The sequence below is a fragment of the Erpetoichthys calabaricus genome, chromosome 3 (genome assembly GCF_900747795.2).
Source record: "Erpetoichthys calabaricus chromosome 3, fErpCal1.3, whole genome shotgun sequence".
NCBI lineage: Eukaryota > Metazoa > Chordata > Cladistia > Polypteriformes > Polypteridae > Erpetoichthys > Erpetoichthys calabaricus.
The window spans coordinates 12,179,279-12,196,647 of NC_041396.2; the positions used below are offsets into that span (position 1 = coordinate 12,179,279).

A 17,369-nucleotide genomic window follows, 5' to 3' on the forward strand; every position below is an offset into this window, starting at 1 on the left:
AAGTGTCTGGTACTTCTAGGACTCTCCAAACTGGATGGAACAGCAAGGAGGAGACTGGTAAGAGAGGCTACCAGGAGGCCAATGGCCTCTTTGAAGGAGTTACAGGATTTGATGGCACAGAGTGGTCATTGTGTGCATGTGACAACAATTTGACAAGTGCTCCACAAGTGTGGCTTGTTCGGGAGGGTCGCACTTCTCAAGAAAGGCCACATTTGAGCTTTGCCAGAATGCACCTTGAAGATTCTGATGCCAAGTGGAAAACGGTCTTATGGTCAGATGAGACTAGAATCAAACTATCTGGCCTCAATACCAAATGGTACACCAATGCAGCTCACCACCCACAACACACCATACCTACAGTAAAGCATGGAGGGGGCAGCATCCTATTGTGGGGGGCCTGGGACTCTCATTAGGGTATAAGGGAAAATGGATGGGGCAAAATACCATCAAATTCTGGAGGAAAACCTGCTACCCTCTGCCAGAAAGTTGAAGATGGGCAGAATGTTCACCTTTCAACACGACAATGACTTGAAGCACACAGCAAAATTGAGCACACAGTGGCTGAAGGAGAAAAAAGTGAATGTCCTGGTGTGGCCAGTCAGAGCCCAGACCTACATCACAGTGAAGATCTGTGGAAAGATCTGAAGATAACAGACCACCAACGCTCACCATCCAATTTGACCGAACTTGAACAGCTCAACTGTAAAGAAGAGTGGGGGGCAAATATTATTAATCTAGGTGTGCAAAGCTGATAGAGAAGAATCTCAACAGACTCAAGGCTGTTATTAAAGCAAAAGGGGGGTCAACAAAATGAAATTGACATTTGGAGGTGATCCTTTATTCATCTTCTGAACTGTAGCTGGGCGGCACGGTGGCGCAGTGGTAGCGCTGCTGCCTCGCAGTTGGGAGATCTGGGGACCTGGGTTCGCTTCCCGGGTCCTCCCTGCGTGGAGTTTGCATGTTCTCCCCGTGTCTGCATGGGTTTCCTCCGGGCGCTCCGGTTTCCTCCCACAGTCCAAAGACATGCAGGTTAGGTGGATTGGTGATTCTAAATTGGCCTTGGTGTGTGGGTGTGTTTGTGTGTGTCCTGCGGTGGGTTGGCACCCTGCCTGGGATTGGTTCGTGCCCTGGGATTTGCTCCAGCAGACCCCTGTGACCCTGTGTTCGGATTCAGCGGGTTGGAAACTAGATGGATGGATGGATGGATGGATGAACTGTAGCTGTCATCTCTTTCACTTGGATGTTATCAGTTGCATTGAGTAAGTAAAGCTGGGAAGAAATATTTGTTATGTGTGTTTTCATTTAAGGCTGTAAAGCAAACAAAATGGGAATATTTCTTTTCTATACCCATTCCCATTGACTGGAACAGATACATAAAGTACTGGTACAATACAGAAAGAATGTACAAGAAAAGAAAGGGTACTTGACATCCTGCAAATTCAATTCATCCTGGTTCATTTGAGCAAAATAATTAAAATTTAAAATAAACAGTCTGCAGTTCAAAAATGTCCTATTTTCCGTTCCAGGACGGAGCTCAAACTATACCAAACCTGCTTAAAACTGGCAGACAGTGTAAAATTCACCATTGCAGGAGGTGTCATTCCACTCTCCATTATCCAAAGTATGGATGCAGTTCTCGTTGCCTCCCGCGTTATTGGGCTCTCCAGCCTTCCACTTAGTGAAAGATAACGGCTTGTTGTTAAGGTCCATGAAGGTGCCCTCCGTCTTTGCGTCAGTGGCGCCAACGTACAGTATTCCCACTTTCCTGTGAAACGATTGGAGGATGCTGTTTTCTTCTTCATCTTCTGGGTAGAACATCAATCCTTCTGCCTCTCTGCAGAGCTTCAGGACATTTTCAAAGTTGCCCTTCGTGTGGGTGACTGCCAAGAGTTTGTGTTTATGAGCTGTCCAGTAGATAAAGGTAAAACCTGAGACAAAACAAAAAAAGTCATTGTAATGTGACGTTCATAACTACAGACCAGTGGCATTTACGACTCATATCATAAAGAAATTGGAGAAACTAGTCCTGGATTATATGAGTCCTGTTGTGGTAGACCACCTGGACCCACTGCAGTTTGCCTATCAGATGAACATGGGAGTGGAGAATGCAATTATCTATCTGCTCCATAAGGCTTGTTCTCACCTGAACAAAGATGGCAGGACTGCAAGATTGATGTTTTTTGATTTCTCAACTGCCTTCAATACCATCCAGCTATCCCTGTTAAGGAGGTAAACTCAGACATATGCAGGGGGATGAGCCTGTGGTGTCCTGTCAGGCAGACCACTGCTTGTGAGACTCAAGGAGTGTATGAGGACCACTGGAGTACCATAAGGAACAGGCCTGTCTGCTTTTCGCCTCACTCTGTACACCTCTGACTACAAATAGAACAGGAAGTCATGTCACTTGCAGAAGTTCTCAGATGATTCTGCAGCTATGGGGTGTATTGATAAAGGGGGATGAGTCAGAGGAGAGGAGACAAGTGGAGAAGTTTGCAAAGAGAACTGTCTGGAACTTAATATCAGAAAAAACAAGGAATTGCTTATTCACTTTCATCACACCAAACAACCTCTGTGCCCGGTCATTTTTCAGAGGGTGAATGTAAAGGTGGTCCACTCTTGCAAGTACTTGGGGGTCCACATTAATGACAGGTTGGACTGGTGTCGGAACACAGAGGATATATATAAGAAAGGGCAGAGCGGGCTCTTTTTCCTTAGGAGACTGTGAACTTTTAATTTGTGGGAAGTGACATCCTTCATATCTTCTATGACTCTGTGATTGACATTGTGGTGTGCTTGACTGGTAACATCACTTCAGGAGAGACCCACTGAATCAATAAGCTAATTAAAAGGGCAGGCTCAGTTATGGGACACACTACTTGAAAAAGTAGTCGCTGATCAGCTTCAGTCACACCTTACGCATCACAATTTTTATTTGAGAAATTCCAGTCTGGTTTCCACACTGGTCATAGTACAGAAACTGAACTAATTTGTGTTGTAATCAACATTCTGATATCCTCTGATGAAGGAAACTCCACTCTAATTATGTTGTTAGTTTGACACCATTTACCATTCTATTTTACTACATAGGCTGGAAACTGGCATTGGGCTTACAGGCGCGGTCCTTGCCTGGTTTAGTTCTTATTTATCAAATCGATTCCAGTACGTATAGAAATATGCTGACAGTACTCCATTATTATATACAGAGGTTCAATATGGTGTCCCGCAACACTCAGTACTGGGACCTTTACTGTTTTCACTTTACATTCTTCCACTGGGATCTATCATTAGGAAACATAATGTTAATTTTCACTCGTATGCAGATGACACCCAGTTATACCTTTCTTTTAGATCAAATGACGTTTCTCCAATGTTGTCTTTAATTAGTTGTGTTAGTGAATTAAAGGAGTGGATGTATGAGAACTACCTATCTTTAAACACTGATAAAACAGAAATATTAATTATTGGAGGGAATGACGCTGATCACAACAATATTTTGTCATCATTTAACTCAGTTGGAATCACCATTAATTATACTGAATCAGCCCACAATCTAGGAATTATGTTTGACTCTAGCATGTAATTTAAAGCGCACATTTCAAAGCTGTCTAAATCATGTTTCATCCATTTTAAAAATGTTGAGAAATTAAGGCATTTTCTAAATAAGCGGGATACTGAGAAATTCATTCATGCATTTATTTGCAGTAGGATTGATTACTGCAATGCGGTGTTCACTGAATGTTCAAATTGTTCTTTATACACCTTCCAGTTAATCCAAAAGGCTGTTGCAAGAATTAATAGAAGAACACATAACTCCAGTTCTTAAATCCTTACACTGGCTTCCGGTCAAGTTTAGGGCAGATTTCAAAATCCTCCTTTTAACATATAAACCCTTAAATGGCCAAAATCTGGCTTACTTGTCTGAACTTATTATGACTTACAAACCAGAACGTACATTAAGATCTCAAGATGCCGGTCTACTTATGATCTGAAAGATTAATAAAATAACAGTCAGAGGTTGAGCTTTTTGTTAAAGGGGCCCTAAACTGTGGAGTGGTCTGCCTGCTACTATAAGAGATGCCCCTTCGATCTCAGCTTTCGAATCCTGGCTGAAGACTCACTACTTCAGTTTAGCACACCCTGACTAGAGCTGCTGATTAACAGATTAACAGTACAGACTGCATCTCTGTTGTTAGTCATTAGCACTAAAACATAAATACAGTAATCCCTTGCTATATCGTGCTTCAACTTTTGCGGCTTCACTCTATTGCGGATTTTATATGTAAGCATATTTAAATATATATCGCGGATTTTTCGCTGGTTCGTAGGTTTCAGTGGACAATGGGTCTTTTAATTTCTGGTACATGCTTCCTCAGTTGGCTTGCCCAGTTGATTTTATACAAGGGATGCTATTGGCGGATGGCTGAGAAGCTACCCAGTCAGAGCACGTATTACGTATTAAATAAAACTCCTCAAATATACTGTGAGCAGGGGGGCTGTTCGCACCCCTAGAGGATACGGATGCTCCTCAAAAAAGGCTGAAAGACTACCTTCACATTGCTCCCTTCCTTGCTGGGCTTAATTGCAGCTGCTTTGTCAAGTGATATGCTTCCCGTACGGTGCTTCGCATACTTAAAAGTTCGAACAGCACCTATTGATTTTTGATTGTTTGCTTTTCTCTTATTCTCTCTCTCTGACATTCTCTGCTCCTTATGCGCACTCCTTTGAAGAGGAAGATATGTTTGCATTCTTTTAATTGTGAGACGGAACTGTCATCTCTGTCTTGCTATGGAGCACAGTTTAAACTTTTGAAAAAGAGACAAATGTTTGTTTGCAGTGTTTGAATAACGTTCCTGTCTCTACAACCTCCTGTGTTTCTGTGCAAATCGGTGACCCAAGCGTGACAATAGAAAAATAATCATATAAACATATGCTTTTTATTTAGTGGATTTTCACCTATCGCAGTGGGGTCTGGAACGTAACCCCTGCGATAAGAGAGGGATGACTGTAATATGATAATTATAATTTGTCACTAACCCTCACCTATTCTGTTTCTCTTCTCTGCACTCAAATGTGACACTTGGTGAGGCAGCTTGATGGCCGAGGTCTCTGGAACTCTGAACAAATCTGAATCATATTATGTGATATCATCTACTGTTGAATTCTGCTTTGTACTTGTAATATTTCTATTGCACAATTGTATTGTATTGAGGATTACTTGTGTTCTGTTCTGTATATTGTATTGTATTTACCCCCTTTTTTGACACCCACTGCACACCCAGCCTACCTGGAAAGGGGTCACTCTTTGAAGTGCCTTTCCCAAGGTTTCTTCCATTTTTTTGGGGGGGGGGGGTTCCTGTTTTTGGTGTACCGATATTTTCACACTCAAATCCATGCAAGGTTTTATAAATAAGACCCCTGCTCTTTCTAGTGTCTCATCTCTTACACTCTTAAATGATATCAATTCGTGCTCCTGCCTTACCACATACACTTTATGGCCAAAAGTATGTGGACAAACCCCCCTTTCATGAACTAGGAGTCCCAAAGCATGTTAGTCTTAAAAGCATTTCGCAAATGCCCACTAGAGGTGGAAATCCTGCCAAAAACCCTGGCTGATTTCAAAAAGAGCCACATAGAAGCTTTATAAGATATAAGATTTATTATCACAGAAATGTTCTTTAAGTACATGAAGTTCCGAAGAGCACAAAAGGCATAAGAGAGTTACCAGCAAGACAATTCAAAGCAAACAAAGTCTAAGTACAATCCTCTTTGTGAATTATGAATGGGGCACTGATTACATTTAAGCAACATTCCTTAATAGATAGATAGATAGATAGATAGATAGATAGATAGATAGATAGATAGATAGATAGATAGATAGATAGATAGATAGATAGATAGATAGATAGATAGATAGATAGATAGATAGATAGATAGATAGATAGATAGATAGATACTTTATTAATCCCAAGGGGTAATTCACAGACACTCTCACAACAGAGACTAGAGCCCCCCTTGGAGGGGGGAGGGGGTCCAATGGTGTTGTGGCGTGTTAATGCTATGTGTCATTTACATTCTGGTTTTGTCCTTGCAATGACTAGATATGTAAACGGACATCCTTATGGGCACCTTCACAGTTCAGGGTCCACAGGCAATTTCCTGCCTTCCCTTGCCTGTCCCGTCACTACACCTCTGGTTGTACCACATCTACTGCTTGCGTGCTCAAATATGTTGAAAAAGTGAATAGTTTTCAATTTCCATGGGGTGAACTTACTTTTTCACATGCCAGTATAACTGGTGTTACTGCATTTGAATGGCACTCACAACTGTGCTACTTACGTCTTCCAAGTTTAGAGAATTTGTCCCACATCCTGGAAATTGATTCAAGCTGGGTTTCCAGTTGTGCAATCTGGATCTCATTCCCTGGTTGTCCTAAAAACAAACAACAAAAAAAAGAAGTTAAAAAGCAGATGGCAAACACTTTAAAACTACAACTTTGATTGATAAAATTGTATTGTGCTGCTCTTTTTTGTTATGTTTCCCTTCCTAATATAATGTATATCCTTAAGAACATTACTAAAATGGACTGTTATCTTGCTACTGCCGAATAGTACCACACTAGGTGGCTTTAGCTGGCTAACATTTTCAGTATTTACTGTCACGTGCGTGCACATGGGAGGCACTGTAAGGGTTTTTGTGCTGGTAATTCTCCAACAATCCAGGGGTTGGCCCTGTGTGATGACAACCTTTCTTCTCCTCCCCCTGTAGAAAGGAAGATCGACATTTCTTCTCGTCCGATGTCACTTCCTGGGTCCGCCCACCTGGACCCGCCTCTTCCTGCCTGTACACATCATAACTGGAGCAGCCACCATCTTAGTCAGTTACACCTGAGGGAATGCCATTCTGAGGAAGACTCACTTCATGATTTTTCTTTATTCCGATTATATGGAGTTTGCCACAAAGTGCTCCAACACATTGATGTTGTCTTCTGCTGTTGTTACACCTTTTTGATACTTTGAGGGTCACTTCTGTCTGACACACCAACTATAAGGTATGTTGTTGTTTTATGTTGCCCACACCAATCTTCTCTCCAGCACCTCCTTATCCATCCATCCATCCATCCTCTTTCGCTTATCCGAGGTCGAGTCGCGGGGGCAGCAGCTTGAGCAGAGATGCCCAGACTTCCCTCTCCCCGGCCACTTCTTCTAGCTATTCCGGGAGAATCCCAAGGCGTTCCCAGGCCAGCCGAGAGACATAGTCCCTCCAGCGTGTCCTGGGTCTTCCCTGGGGCCTCCTCCCGGTTAGACGTGCCCGGAACACCCCACCAGGGAGGCGTCCAGGAGGCATCCTAATCAGATGCCCGAGCCACCTCATCTGACTCCTCTCGATGCGGAGGAGCAGCGGCTCTACTCTGAGCCCCTCCCGGATGACTGAACTTCTCACCCTATCTTTAAGGGAGAGCCCAGACACCCTGCGAAGGAAACTCATTTCAGCCGCTTGTATTCGCGATCTCGTTCTTTCGGTCACTACCCATAGCTCATGACCATAGGTGAGGGTAGGAACGTAGATCAACTGGTAAATTGAGAGCTTTGCCTTGCGGATCAGCTACTTTTTCACCACGACAGACCGATGCAGAGCCCGCATCACTGTGGATGCCGCACTGATCCGCCTGTCGATCTCACGCTCCATTCTTCCCTCACTCGTGAACAAGACCCCAAGATACTTGAACTCCTCCACTTGGGGCAGGATCTCGCTACCAACCCTGAGAGGGCACTCCACCCTTTTCCGGCTGAGGACCATGGTCTCGGATTTGGAGGTGCTGATTCCCATCCACCTCATTAGCCAATGCAAATGTATTAAGTGGAGTTTCTTGGTTGCACCCATTTGAGAGACTTAGAAGATGATGTTAAGGTGCTTCACCAGCCCAACCAGTGTAAAGATACACAATGTCTAACACGCTGACTGGACAAGCCAATTAAGGGATGACATTCTGGAATTAGATACCTGGGATGCCAACTGGTCCTGGATCTCCCTTTTCTCCTTTGAGTCCCATCTCCCCTGATGGCCCTGATTTCCCTGGGGGACCTTGCAGGCCTCTTTCTCCTGAAACGATACAAATGTATCAACAATTATCGTTGGTCTCTGAGAGAGCTTAATTAACATGTTGACATCTAAAAACTTGGTGATCAGTAGATGGGTACCACTTAGAAATTATCTTGTAAACCACCTTTGGAGCTGTGACACCAAATGTGAGTGTATTTGTGGTTAACACATGTTAATAGAGGATAGGGTGTGTGTGAAATAAGAATTAAAAATCAGCGTGGTGTCACAGAACAGAACACTTCACTTTTAGTTAGTTTGTTCATATTAGCCAAATTTTGGATAACCAACCTAACCTGCAGAACCACAACCATCTAACATCTCTCAACAGTTAACTTCTCACCACTACGGAGATCAAATGGAAACTAGGTGACATTTGATTGAAATGAATTGTGCAAGATCTAACCTTTTACACTTAGCCGAGTTATCACGCAGCTGGTGTGCACAAAGAGTTTTCTATTCCATGCACCAATCATAAGGTAACTCAAATAGATTTTTTTTTTAGAGAACATATATTTTAATTATGAATTTTACTCAATAACAATCCATCATTCCATCCATCCTCTATCACTTATCTGGGTCAGGGTTAACAGAACAAGTAAAGATTACCTGACATCTCTTTTCCCTTCCACCTCCTCCATCTTCCCTAAGGAACACTGTGGTGTTCTCAAGTCACTTGGGACATATAATCTCTCAAGCATGTTTTGGGTCTGTCCTGAGGTCTTCTCCTGGCTGGACATTCCCGTAACACCTCCACAAGGAGGCGTCCTGTTCCAGTGTCTGAACCACTTCAATATTGGGGAGCAGCAGCTCTACTTAAAGCTCTAAGCTCCACTGAATGTCTGCACTCCTCAAACTACCACTAAGGTCGAGTCCAGACACCCTCCGAGAGGAGCTCATTCCTGCAGCTTGTATCGGCAATCTAGTTTTTTGTTCACTACCTAAAGCCACAGATGAGGGTCAGAATGTTCATCGACCGGTAAATCGAGAACTTTGACATTTGTTCCACACTCTCTCTTCATAATGACTGACTGGTACAATGTCCACATAATGTTTGATCTCTTGATCCACTCTCCCCTCACTTGTGAGCAAATTCCCAAGATACTCAAACTCCTCCATTTCAGGCAGCATCAGTTAGCATCTTTTCCCCAACCTGAAGAGTGCACTCCACCCTTCTGTGGTTGAAATCCATGACCTCAGACTTGGTGGTCCTGATTCTCATCTCAACCGCTTCACACTTGGCTGACAACCACCCCAGTGCACACTTGAGGTCACCACTCAGTTAAGCCAACATGACCAAATCATCAGCAAAGGGCTAGGAGATCCACCACAAAATGCATTTAATTAGTAAATTAAAATGACACTCTGATTTTCCATTGACGTCAGAACCAAATGTACCGATTTTCATTTGGCTGACAACGTGTTGGTTAGTGTAACTGAGATTCAGTGATTAGATGTTGGTTCAAGTAGAGCAGGAAACATCAGAAATGGAAGTGCTAGACAAGCTTCTGGATGCTCTAGGAGTGAAACGCTGAAATATGTATTCAAAAAACACACACATTTGGAGGCTTACCTCTCAGCCCAGCATCTCCTGGGGTACCTTGGAATCCTGGTAATCCAGTTGGTCCGTCATTTCCTGGAGGACCTTGGGCACCAATTTCTCCTGAAAGAATCATAATAAATGAAATTGTTATACAAAATACATTTTTAAATTTATTTCCAACTAGCAAAATACCCGCGCTTCGCAGCGGAGAAGTAGTGTGTTAAAGAGGTTATGAAAAAGTAAAGGAAACATTTTAAAAATAACGTAACATGATTGTCAATGTAATTGTGTTGTCATTGTTATGAGTGTTGCTGTCATATATATATACATATACACATATACACACATATACAGATATATTATATATACATATACACATATATTTTTTATATATATATATATATATATATATATATATATATATATATATATATATATATATATATATATATATATACACATACATACATACATATACACACATAGATGCACTTACAATAACATAGAAATCAATATAAACAACATTAACATCATTATCATATGAGAATATGAAGTAATATATAAGAAGCACATTTCATATAAATATAAATTATTAAACAGTAAAATCTTCTTCTATAATTTGCTACCGTGGCTTTTCGTTGGTCTGTCCAGGATTTTAAATCACATGTAGCTTGCAAACCGTTTCACGTATTGACTTGAAATGTGGTACACATATAATACGTCATGTCTGCTATCCGCTTTATGGGTGATGAATGTATTACTCTTATGTTTATTTTATTTTAGAATCAACTCCTATCTGCGCACACCAGGGCGGCCGTGGGCAGATGCGTATGGTGTATTCACTCCATGTTATCGTGCATTGCGCTGTCACTGGTATTTTGATAAAAGAATTTGAACAATATATAAGAAGCGTATAAATTATTAAACAGTAAAACATTAACATTTAAGAAGTAAAGTTACATTGAGTACTACTGCAGTGCCTTCGGGCATACCTCATTTTTTGTTTGCCCATTACATGCTTAAATGTATACATTTTTTGGTGTACCTACCCGAGAACACGCGACATATAACCGACCGTGGGAGAAGCATGGATTTTAAACACGCGTTGAGTTCATCTGCTGGTCTCCCTCGTGGAATAACTGGTAATGTTTGACTAAAATCTACAGCGAGTAAAACGACATTACCTCCTTTTTTTTTTTTACGATCTCTGAGATCTTGCTTTTTTCGGTTCAAGGCTTCATAAGCTCTTTTATGTTCAATGTTGTACTTAATAAGTAGTAATTATCCCAAACCATCATCTTTGAATGTTGCAAGACTTTCGCCTTGTATGTAGATCGGGGTAATTACATTCATTGCATTCCTAGTCTGAATCACAATCTGATTGTATGGGTGGTTACCTGGCACTGTAGGGTTGCTACCCGTCCTTTAAAATACGGAATCGTGCCGCGTTTGAGAATGAAATTGCGCGTCCCGTTTTGAATCAATACTGGATGGGATTTATCCCGTATTTTTTTTTATAATTTTTTTTTTAAAGCAGCGTCTCATGCAAATCATCCCACACGCATTTTATGAAGATGCCTCCTTTCCTAGTTTTGATTGGGTAATACTTGATCTCATCGTTAGTTTGATTGGTGTTTTTAACTGTCCAGTGAGGAGGGCGTGTCTTTTAAGTACAGTCTGCAAAGTGTTGGCACTGAGATGTTGCGTCAGCGCCATAGTTGAAGCCCCTAACGTTGCGGTCAGCAAGTCGGCTAACATCCGCCATGTGCCGTCTTTCAGTTGCGAGAAGCAGATCATAGAATGGTTGAAACTGTTGCCCCTAACGTTGCGCCACGGCGTGTGCTTCGTTTATACCTCGTGTCTTCTCATTAAACTTTTATCTCGCGAATATGTTATTGCAATCCGCAGCGGGAGCGTTTCTATTAACTTAATTTAAACTTACGTATTACACCGTGCTTTGTTTCCCTTATGAACATGCTTGTATGCTTAACTCGCTCCGTTCTCAATTGTTTAATTAATTTTTTGCTCTTCGCTGTTTGCAGCTGTTCCTCCATTTCCCCCTACTTCGTTCTTTTATCTCGCGAATATGTTATTGCAATCCTTAATGGGAGCGTTTCAATAAACTGATTGAAAATAGTTTTGCATTTACCTTTTTAGTAAAAGGCGAGCTTTTAAGCCTGAGAAATCACCCCGTAAATGCACACGTTTAATTGGACATGTGTTAATATGTATGGTTACACAGTATTAAAAGACAGTGAACAACGTCAGTTACCTTTCTTCCCGCGTTTGATAAAAGGTGAGCTTTTAAGCCTCAGAAATCACCCCGTAAATGCACACGTTTAATTGCACATGTGTTAATATGTATGCTTACACAGTATTAAAAGACAGTCAAAAATTAACGTCATTTACCTTCGTTCCCGCGTGTGTCTCGTGCTGTAAATGTCTTCCTTGTTTTTAGTTCACGTGATTACGTAGGAGGCGTGATGACGCGATACGTGACTCCGCCTCCTCCATTACAGTGAATGGACAAAAAATATGTTCCAGTTATGACCATTACGCTTTGAATTTCAAAATGAAACCTGCCTAACTTTTGTAAGTAAGCTGTAAGGAATGAGCCTGCCAAATTTCAGCCTTCCACCTACACGGGAAGTTGGAGAATTAGTGATGAGTGAGTCAGTGAGTCAGTCAGTCACTCAGTGAGGGCTTTGCCTTTTATTATTATAGATATTCCACTTTTAACATAATGGTATAATGAGTGAATGTGGTGAGCCCTTCAAAGATGAACATGTTGGATTTCTAAGTGGCTTCAGCCATTTTATTGGCTTCAGCTGTGCTATGTAAGATGCCTCATAGCAGGAGAGAGGTCTCCATGATCCTGACTGTAGCCTATTTGGTGAGGAACTTGGGGGCTGCCAATGCACCAGTCTAATCTTCATGTCAATGTGGAATGGAAGAGCTTTGAACTTTTTGGGTAAGGCTTTGTTAGTTAAATAAAATGTACTATCATCATGTATGTATTTAGGGATGGTTTCTCCTTTGCATTTTTATATTGGGGTGCAAGTTAAAACAATGCTATTTACCCTTTCTCTCTAAAATACTATAAAAAGTAGTCACCAGTCAGCTTCAGTCACACCTTACACATTACAATTTATTTGAGAAATTCCAGTCTGGCTTCCACACTGGTCATAGTACAGAAACTAAACTAATTTGTGTTGTAAACGACATTCTAAATTCCTCTGATGAAAGAAACTTGTTGAAGGATGTTGTTATAGTTAAGCGTAGCGTTTGAAACCATTGACCATTCTATTTTACAGCACAGGCTAGGAAATGATATTGGGCTTACAGGCACTGTGCTCGCCTGGTTTAGTTATTTTGACTCCAGTATGTACAGAAATGTGCTGACAGGACTCCATCATTATACGCAGGGCTTAGTACTCGGACCTTTACTGTTTTCACTTTACATTCTTCCACTGGGATCTCTCATTAGGAAACATAATGTTAATTTTCACTCGTATGCAGATGACACCCAGTTATACCTTTCTTTTAGATCAAATGAAGTTTCTCTGATGTTGTCTTTAATTAGTTGTGTTAGTGAATTAAAGTAGTGGATGGATAAGAACTACCTATCTTTAAACACCGATAAAACAGAGGTGTTAATTATTGGAGGGAATGACGCTGATCCCAACAATATTTTGTCATCATTTAACTCAGTTGGAATCGCCATTAATTTTACCTAATCAGCCTGCAATCTAGGAGTTATCTTTGACTTTAGCACGTCATTTAAAGTGCACATTACAAAGTTGTCCAAATCAGGTTTCTTCCATCTTAAAAATGTTGAGAAATGAATGCATTTTCTGAATAATCGGGATACTGAGAAATTCATTCATGCATTTATTTGTAGTAGGATTGACTACTGCAATGCGGTGCTCACTGGATGTTCAAATTGTTCTCAGCCTCCAGTTAATCAAAAATGCTGATGTGAGAATTATTACAAGAACAAGAAAGTACGAACACATAACTCCAGTTCTAGAGTCGTTACAATGGCTCCCGGTTAAGTTTAGGGCAGATTTCAAAATCCTCCTTTTAACATATAAAGCATTAAATGGCCGAGGTCCGGCTTACTTGTCTGAACATATCATGACTTACAAACCAGAGAACACATTAAGATCTCAAGATGCCGGTCTGCTTATGATTCCAGGGATTAATAAAATAACAGTGGGAGGTCGAGATTTTAATTACAGGGCCCCTAATCTGTGGAGTGGTCTGCCTGCTACTATAAGAGATGCCCCTTTGGTCTCAGCTTTTAAATCCCGGCTGAAGACTCACTACTTCAGTTCAGCACACCCTGACTAGAGCTGCTGATTAACTGTACAGACTGCAAATCTCTGTTGTTACTCATTAGCACTAAAACATAAGTAACATGATAGTTATAATTTGTTACTAACCCTCACCTATTCTGTTTCTCTTCTCAGTACTCACATGTGGCACTTGGTGCCATGGCCCACCTGCCAAGTTGTTTTGCCTGCCTAAGGTAAAGTCATCCCTGATGGAGGATCGCAGGAATTGTCGGGTAGAGGGGTCCTTTCATCTGTGGAATGACCAATAGGGGGAGGCAGCTTGATGGCCGAGGTCTCCAGCACTCTGAACAAATTCAATATTATATTGTAATGAGAATTATTTGTGTACTGTTCTCTGTATTGTGTTGTATTTGCCCCCTTTTTTTGAAACCCACTGCATGCCCACCTACCTCTCTCTCTCTTTATCTGCCTTTCCTAAGGTATCTTCCATTTTTTCCCTACAAGAGTTTTTCCTTGTCTTCTTAGATTGTGGGAGGAGTGGTGGCTCTGAGGCTAGGGATCTGCACTGGTAATCGGAAGGTTGCCGATTCAAATCCTGTAAACACCAAAAGTGACTCAACATTGTTGGGCTCTTGAGCGAGGCCCTTCACCTGCAATTGCTCCATCCTGGGTATGATGTTAATCTGCATCCAGCCCTGCATGTAGGCCCTCCAACCTGCAGAGAAAAACCTGGGGGTTGGTGACAGAACTGGCACCCCAGCCAACATAAAAAAACTCACACTGGTTTTGTTCCATCTGAACTTGAGTGGTGCTGAGGTGTCACCCGTTGCATGGCTACACTTGGGTCCCAATCTGGGATCCAGAGTTGGTTTGTCATGTGGTGGGTGTGGCAATGCGCTTTATCAGTGCATGCTCCTATCCACTCCTCCTCTTAGAAAATTTATTGTATAAAAAATTCTCCTCCTCTTCTTAGAAATTGTATTGTATAATTGCATTTTGTGTGTAGGAGAAGGTGTGAGGGATATGGAGGTTTGATATGGAAAGAAGTCTGGAACATGGAGGTACAGAGCTAGAGGTGTTGTAGATGTGAAGCTCAAGACGGATTGCGTTTTCTTTGCATCTTTGTGCGATCCTTTAGATTGCATCATTCTACATACAGTCATGTGAAATAGAAAATACACCCCATGGAAACTGTTTGACTTTTTCAACACTTTTGAATAGGCAATCGGTAGATCTTCATGTGTACAGTGTCTACTATCAAAGGTAAAATACTACATAAAATTGACATGGTGTATCCATTGTCTTCATCTTGTCAGTTACGTTAAGCCTTGAACTAGGAGAGGCAAGCAGGATGGATGGAAGTGACCGGGGAGAAACCATTAAGCAATGCACAAGTTGAACCCAAAAGTCAAGCCTGTCTATCATCAGATCAAAAATCTTTGAAAGTTCCCATACGGTTCCTTAGCAGCAGCCAAAATACAAACTATTTAGGAGCAAAATTTTTAATTAAGTCTCACACCACAGAATATAAAACTCTCAGCTGCTTCACCTTCGCATGCAAGATGTCATCAGCATCAACAAAGATAATGTCAAGCAGCGAACGTTTCATTAGAGGAAAACATACAAACAGCACTGTAGCACTTGCTTCTGACAATGAAAGGGAACTGGAAATTATCATTTTAACGCATATTCCTGGTACAATTTTTGCTATTTGATTGTATGATTGTAATAACTTTGTGAGAGGAGAGTAAATCAACACAATACAAAGCATGGGGCAGGAAAAGTTTGCTGCGATTTGGTGTTTCGAGATGAGACCGCAGCCCGGGCGGTGAAAGGTTATCATCGCGGAAGGTAAGCGGTGAGGGCACGTGCACAGCTGGTCTCCTTTCTAAATTGGCTGAATCTCATAATATTGCTGTTTTGTTGTTTGAAAATGAGCCATTTTTCAATGTGTGTGTAATTCCAAGGCATGGTTCAAAGCTCAATTACTCTCTTGCCTTGAAAAATGAATTCAGTAAGTTTTAAGCTTTTAATTTTGCTTTGTGCCCCATAGTCTTCATTATAAAGGTCCAGTGAGGACAAGTTATTTAAAAAAAATGTATAGAAAACATTTGACTTTTGAACAAACACAAATGTACCATGGTTTGTGATGAAATAACTTTGACTTGAAGCTGACTATAATGGCAAGTGTGTACTGCCCACACATCGTGGCACCCGTGCCAGCTACAGTTAGTCACATCTGCCAGCTTTTCCTTTCCCTGATGGTCCCCCTTCCCAGGTCCTGTGTGTCCCACTTTGTCTTACCCTTTTCTCCTTTCGCTCCTTCTCTTCCCTCATTTCCATCTCGTCCATCTCTTCCTGGCAGTCCATTGTTGCCCGGTGAGCCTGGTATCCCTGGGTAGCCGGTGCACGATGGTAATATTTGTTTCTCTTCAGCCAGGCTGGGCCATGTCTGCAGCAGAAGCAGAAATGGTAACACCAAGAGCAGCAGTTGAGGTGGCGGAGTGGAGTTCATCTCTGGCCGACGTTGCACTGTGAAATGAGATGAGAAAAGTGTGATAAATAAGTGCGTAGAGTGGGCTGTCACCATGCCGTCACCAGTTGTGGTTGTGACCACCACCACCATCAGCTGTTTTCCTACAGATCTGCAGTGTTGGGGGTTTTACGTTCTGAAGTTTCATCCATGTGATTTGCTTGGCAGTTGAGGCCTTGTGGTTTGCTGTTGACATGAGAACTCCACAGTAGTGGTTCTTGCTGGAAGTAAGGGGATTTCATCACATGATGGAAGCTAACTAGATGTTGGTTAGGTCCATACATGAAACGGGACCCCTCCAGAGAAAATCAAAAATGCTGATGGTCAGTTAGGGAACATCTCTGTTCTCACCGAGCTAGAAATTCAGTGGCCAAGTGGACACCACACCTGAAGAAGCGACGTCTTTGAGATCCTAAGATCTGGGCTTTCTGTTGTGGCTCTGCCTTAAAAGTGCCGTTAAACACAGTAATGTGGTGCCTCCAGAAAGTTTTCAGACCCCCTTCACTTTTTTACACATTTTGCTGGTTTTCAGGCTTCTGTTAAAATCATTTCAATTCATCGTTTCCCTCATCAAGCAACATTCAATACCTCAGAATGACAAAGCAAAGGCAAGATTTTAAAAATTCTTGCACATTTTTAAAATTTTTTTAAAAATGACCTATAACATTCACACAAATTTTCAGACCCTTTACTCAGTACCTAGTACCTAGTTGAAGCCCCTGCGGTGGGTTGGCACCCTGCCCGGGATTGATTCCTACCTTGTGCCCTGTGTTGGCTGGGATTGGCTCCAGCAGACCCCCGTGACCCTGTGTTCGGATTCAGTGGGTTGGAAAATGGATGGATGGATGGATGGATGGATGGATGGATGGATGGATGGATGGATGGTTGAAGGCCCTTT

General features: G+C 41.8%; 1 protein-coding gene across 1 annotated transcript; it reads right to left on the reverse strand.

Annotated features, from left to right (window-relative positions):
• Positions 1-1,356: 1,356 nt before the first annotated feature.
• On the reverse strand, positions 1,357-16,490 carry LOC114647754 (pulmonary surfactant-associated protein D-like). Its single transcript, XM_028796377.2, has 5 exons — positions 16,243-16,490; positions 9,671-9,760; positions 8,002-8,100; positions 6,337-6,429; positions 1,357-1,928 (listed from the first exon to the last, which is right to left on the reverse strand). The coding sequence occupies exons 1-5, from the start codon at positions 16,451-16,453 to the stop codon at positions 1,555-1,557; spliced, it is 867 nt and encodes a 288-aa protein (XP_028652210.1). The 5' UTR covers positions 16,454-16,490; the 3' UTR covers positions 1,357-1,554.
• Between the last annotated feature and the right edge of the window lie 879 nt (positions 16,491-17,369).

Excerpts from the sequence above, each read along its gene's own strand:
- LOC114647754 (XM_028796377.2), bottom strand. The coding sequence starts at position 16,453 with ATGAACTCCACTCCGCCACCTCAACTGCTGCTCTTGGTGTTACCATTT. Across the intron at positions 9,761-16,242 it reads AGGAGCGAAAGGAGAAAAGG|GAGAAATTGGTGCCCAAGGT; the intron begins GTAAGACAAAGT and ends TGATTCTTTCAG. Across the intron at positions 1,929-6,336 it reads ATTCTCTAAACTTGGAAGAC|GTTTTACCTTTATCTACTGG; the intron begins GTAAGTAGCACA and ends GTTTTGTCTCAG.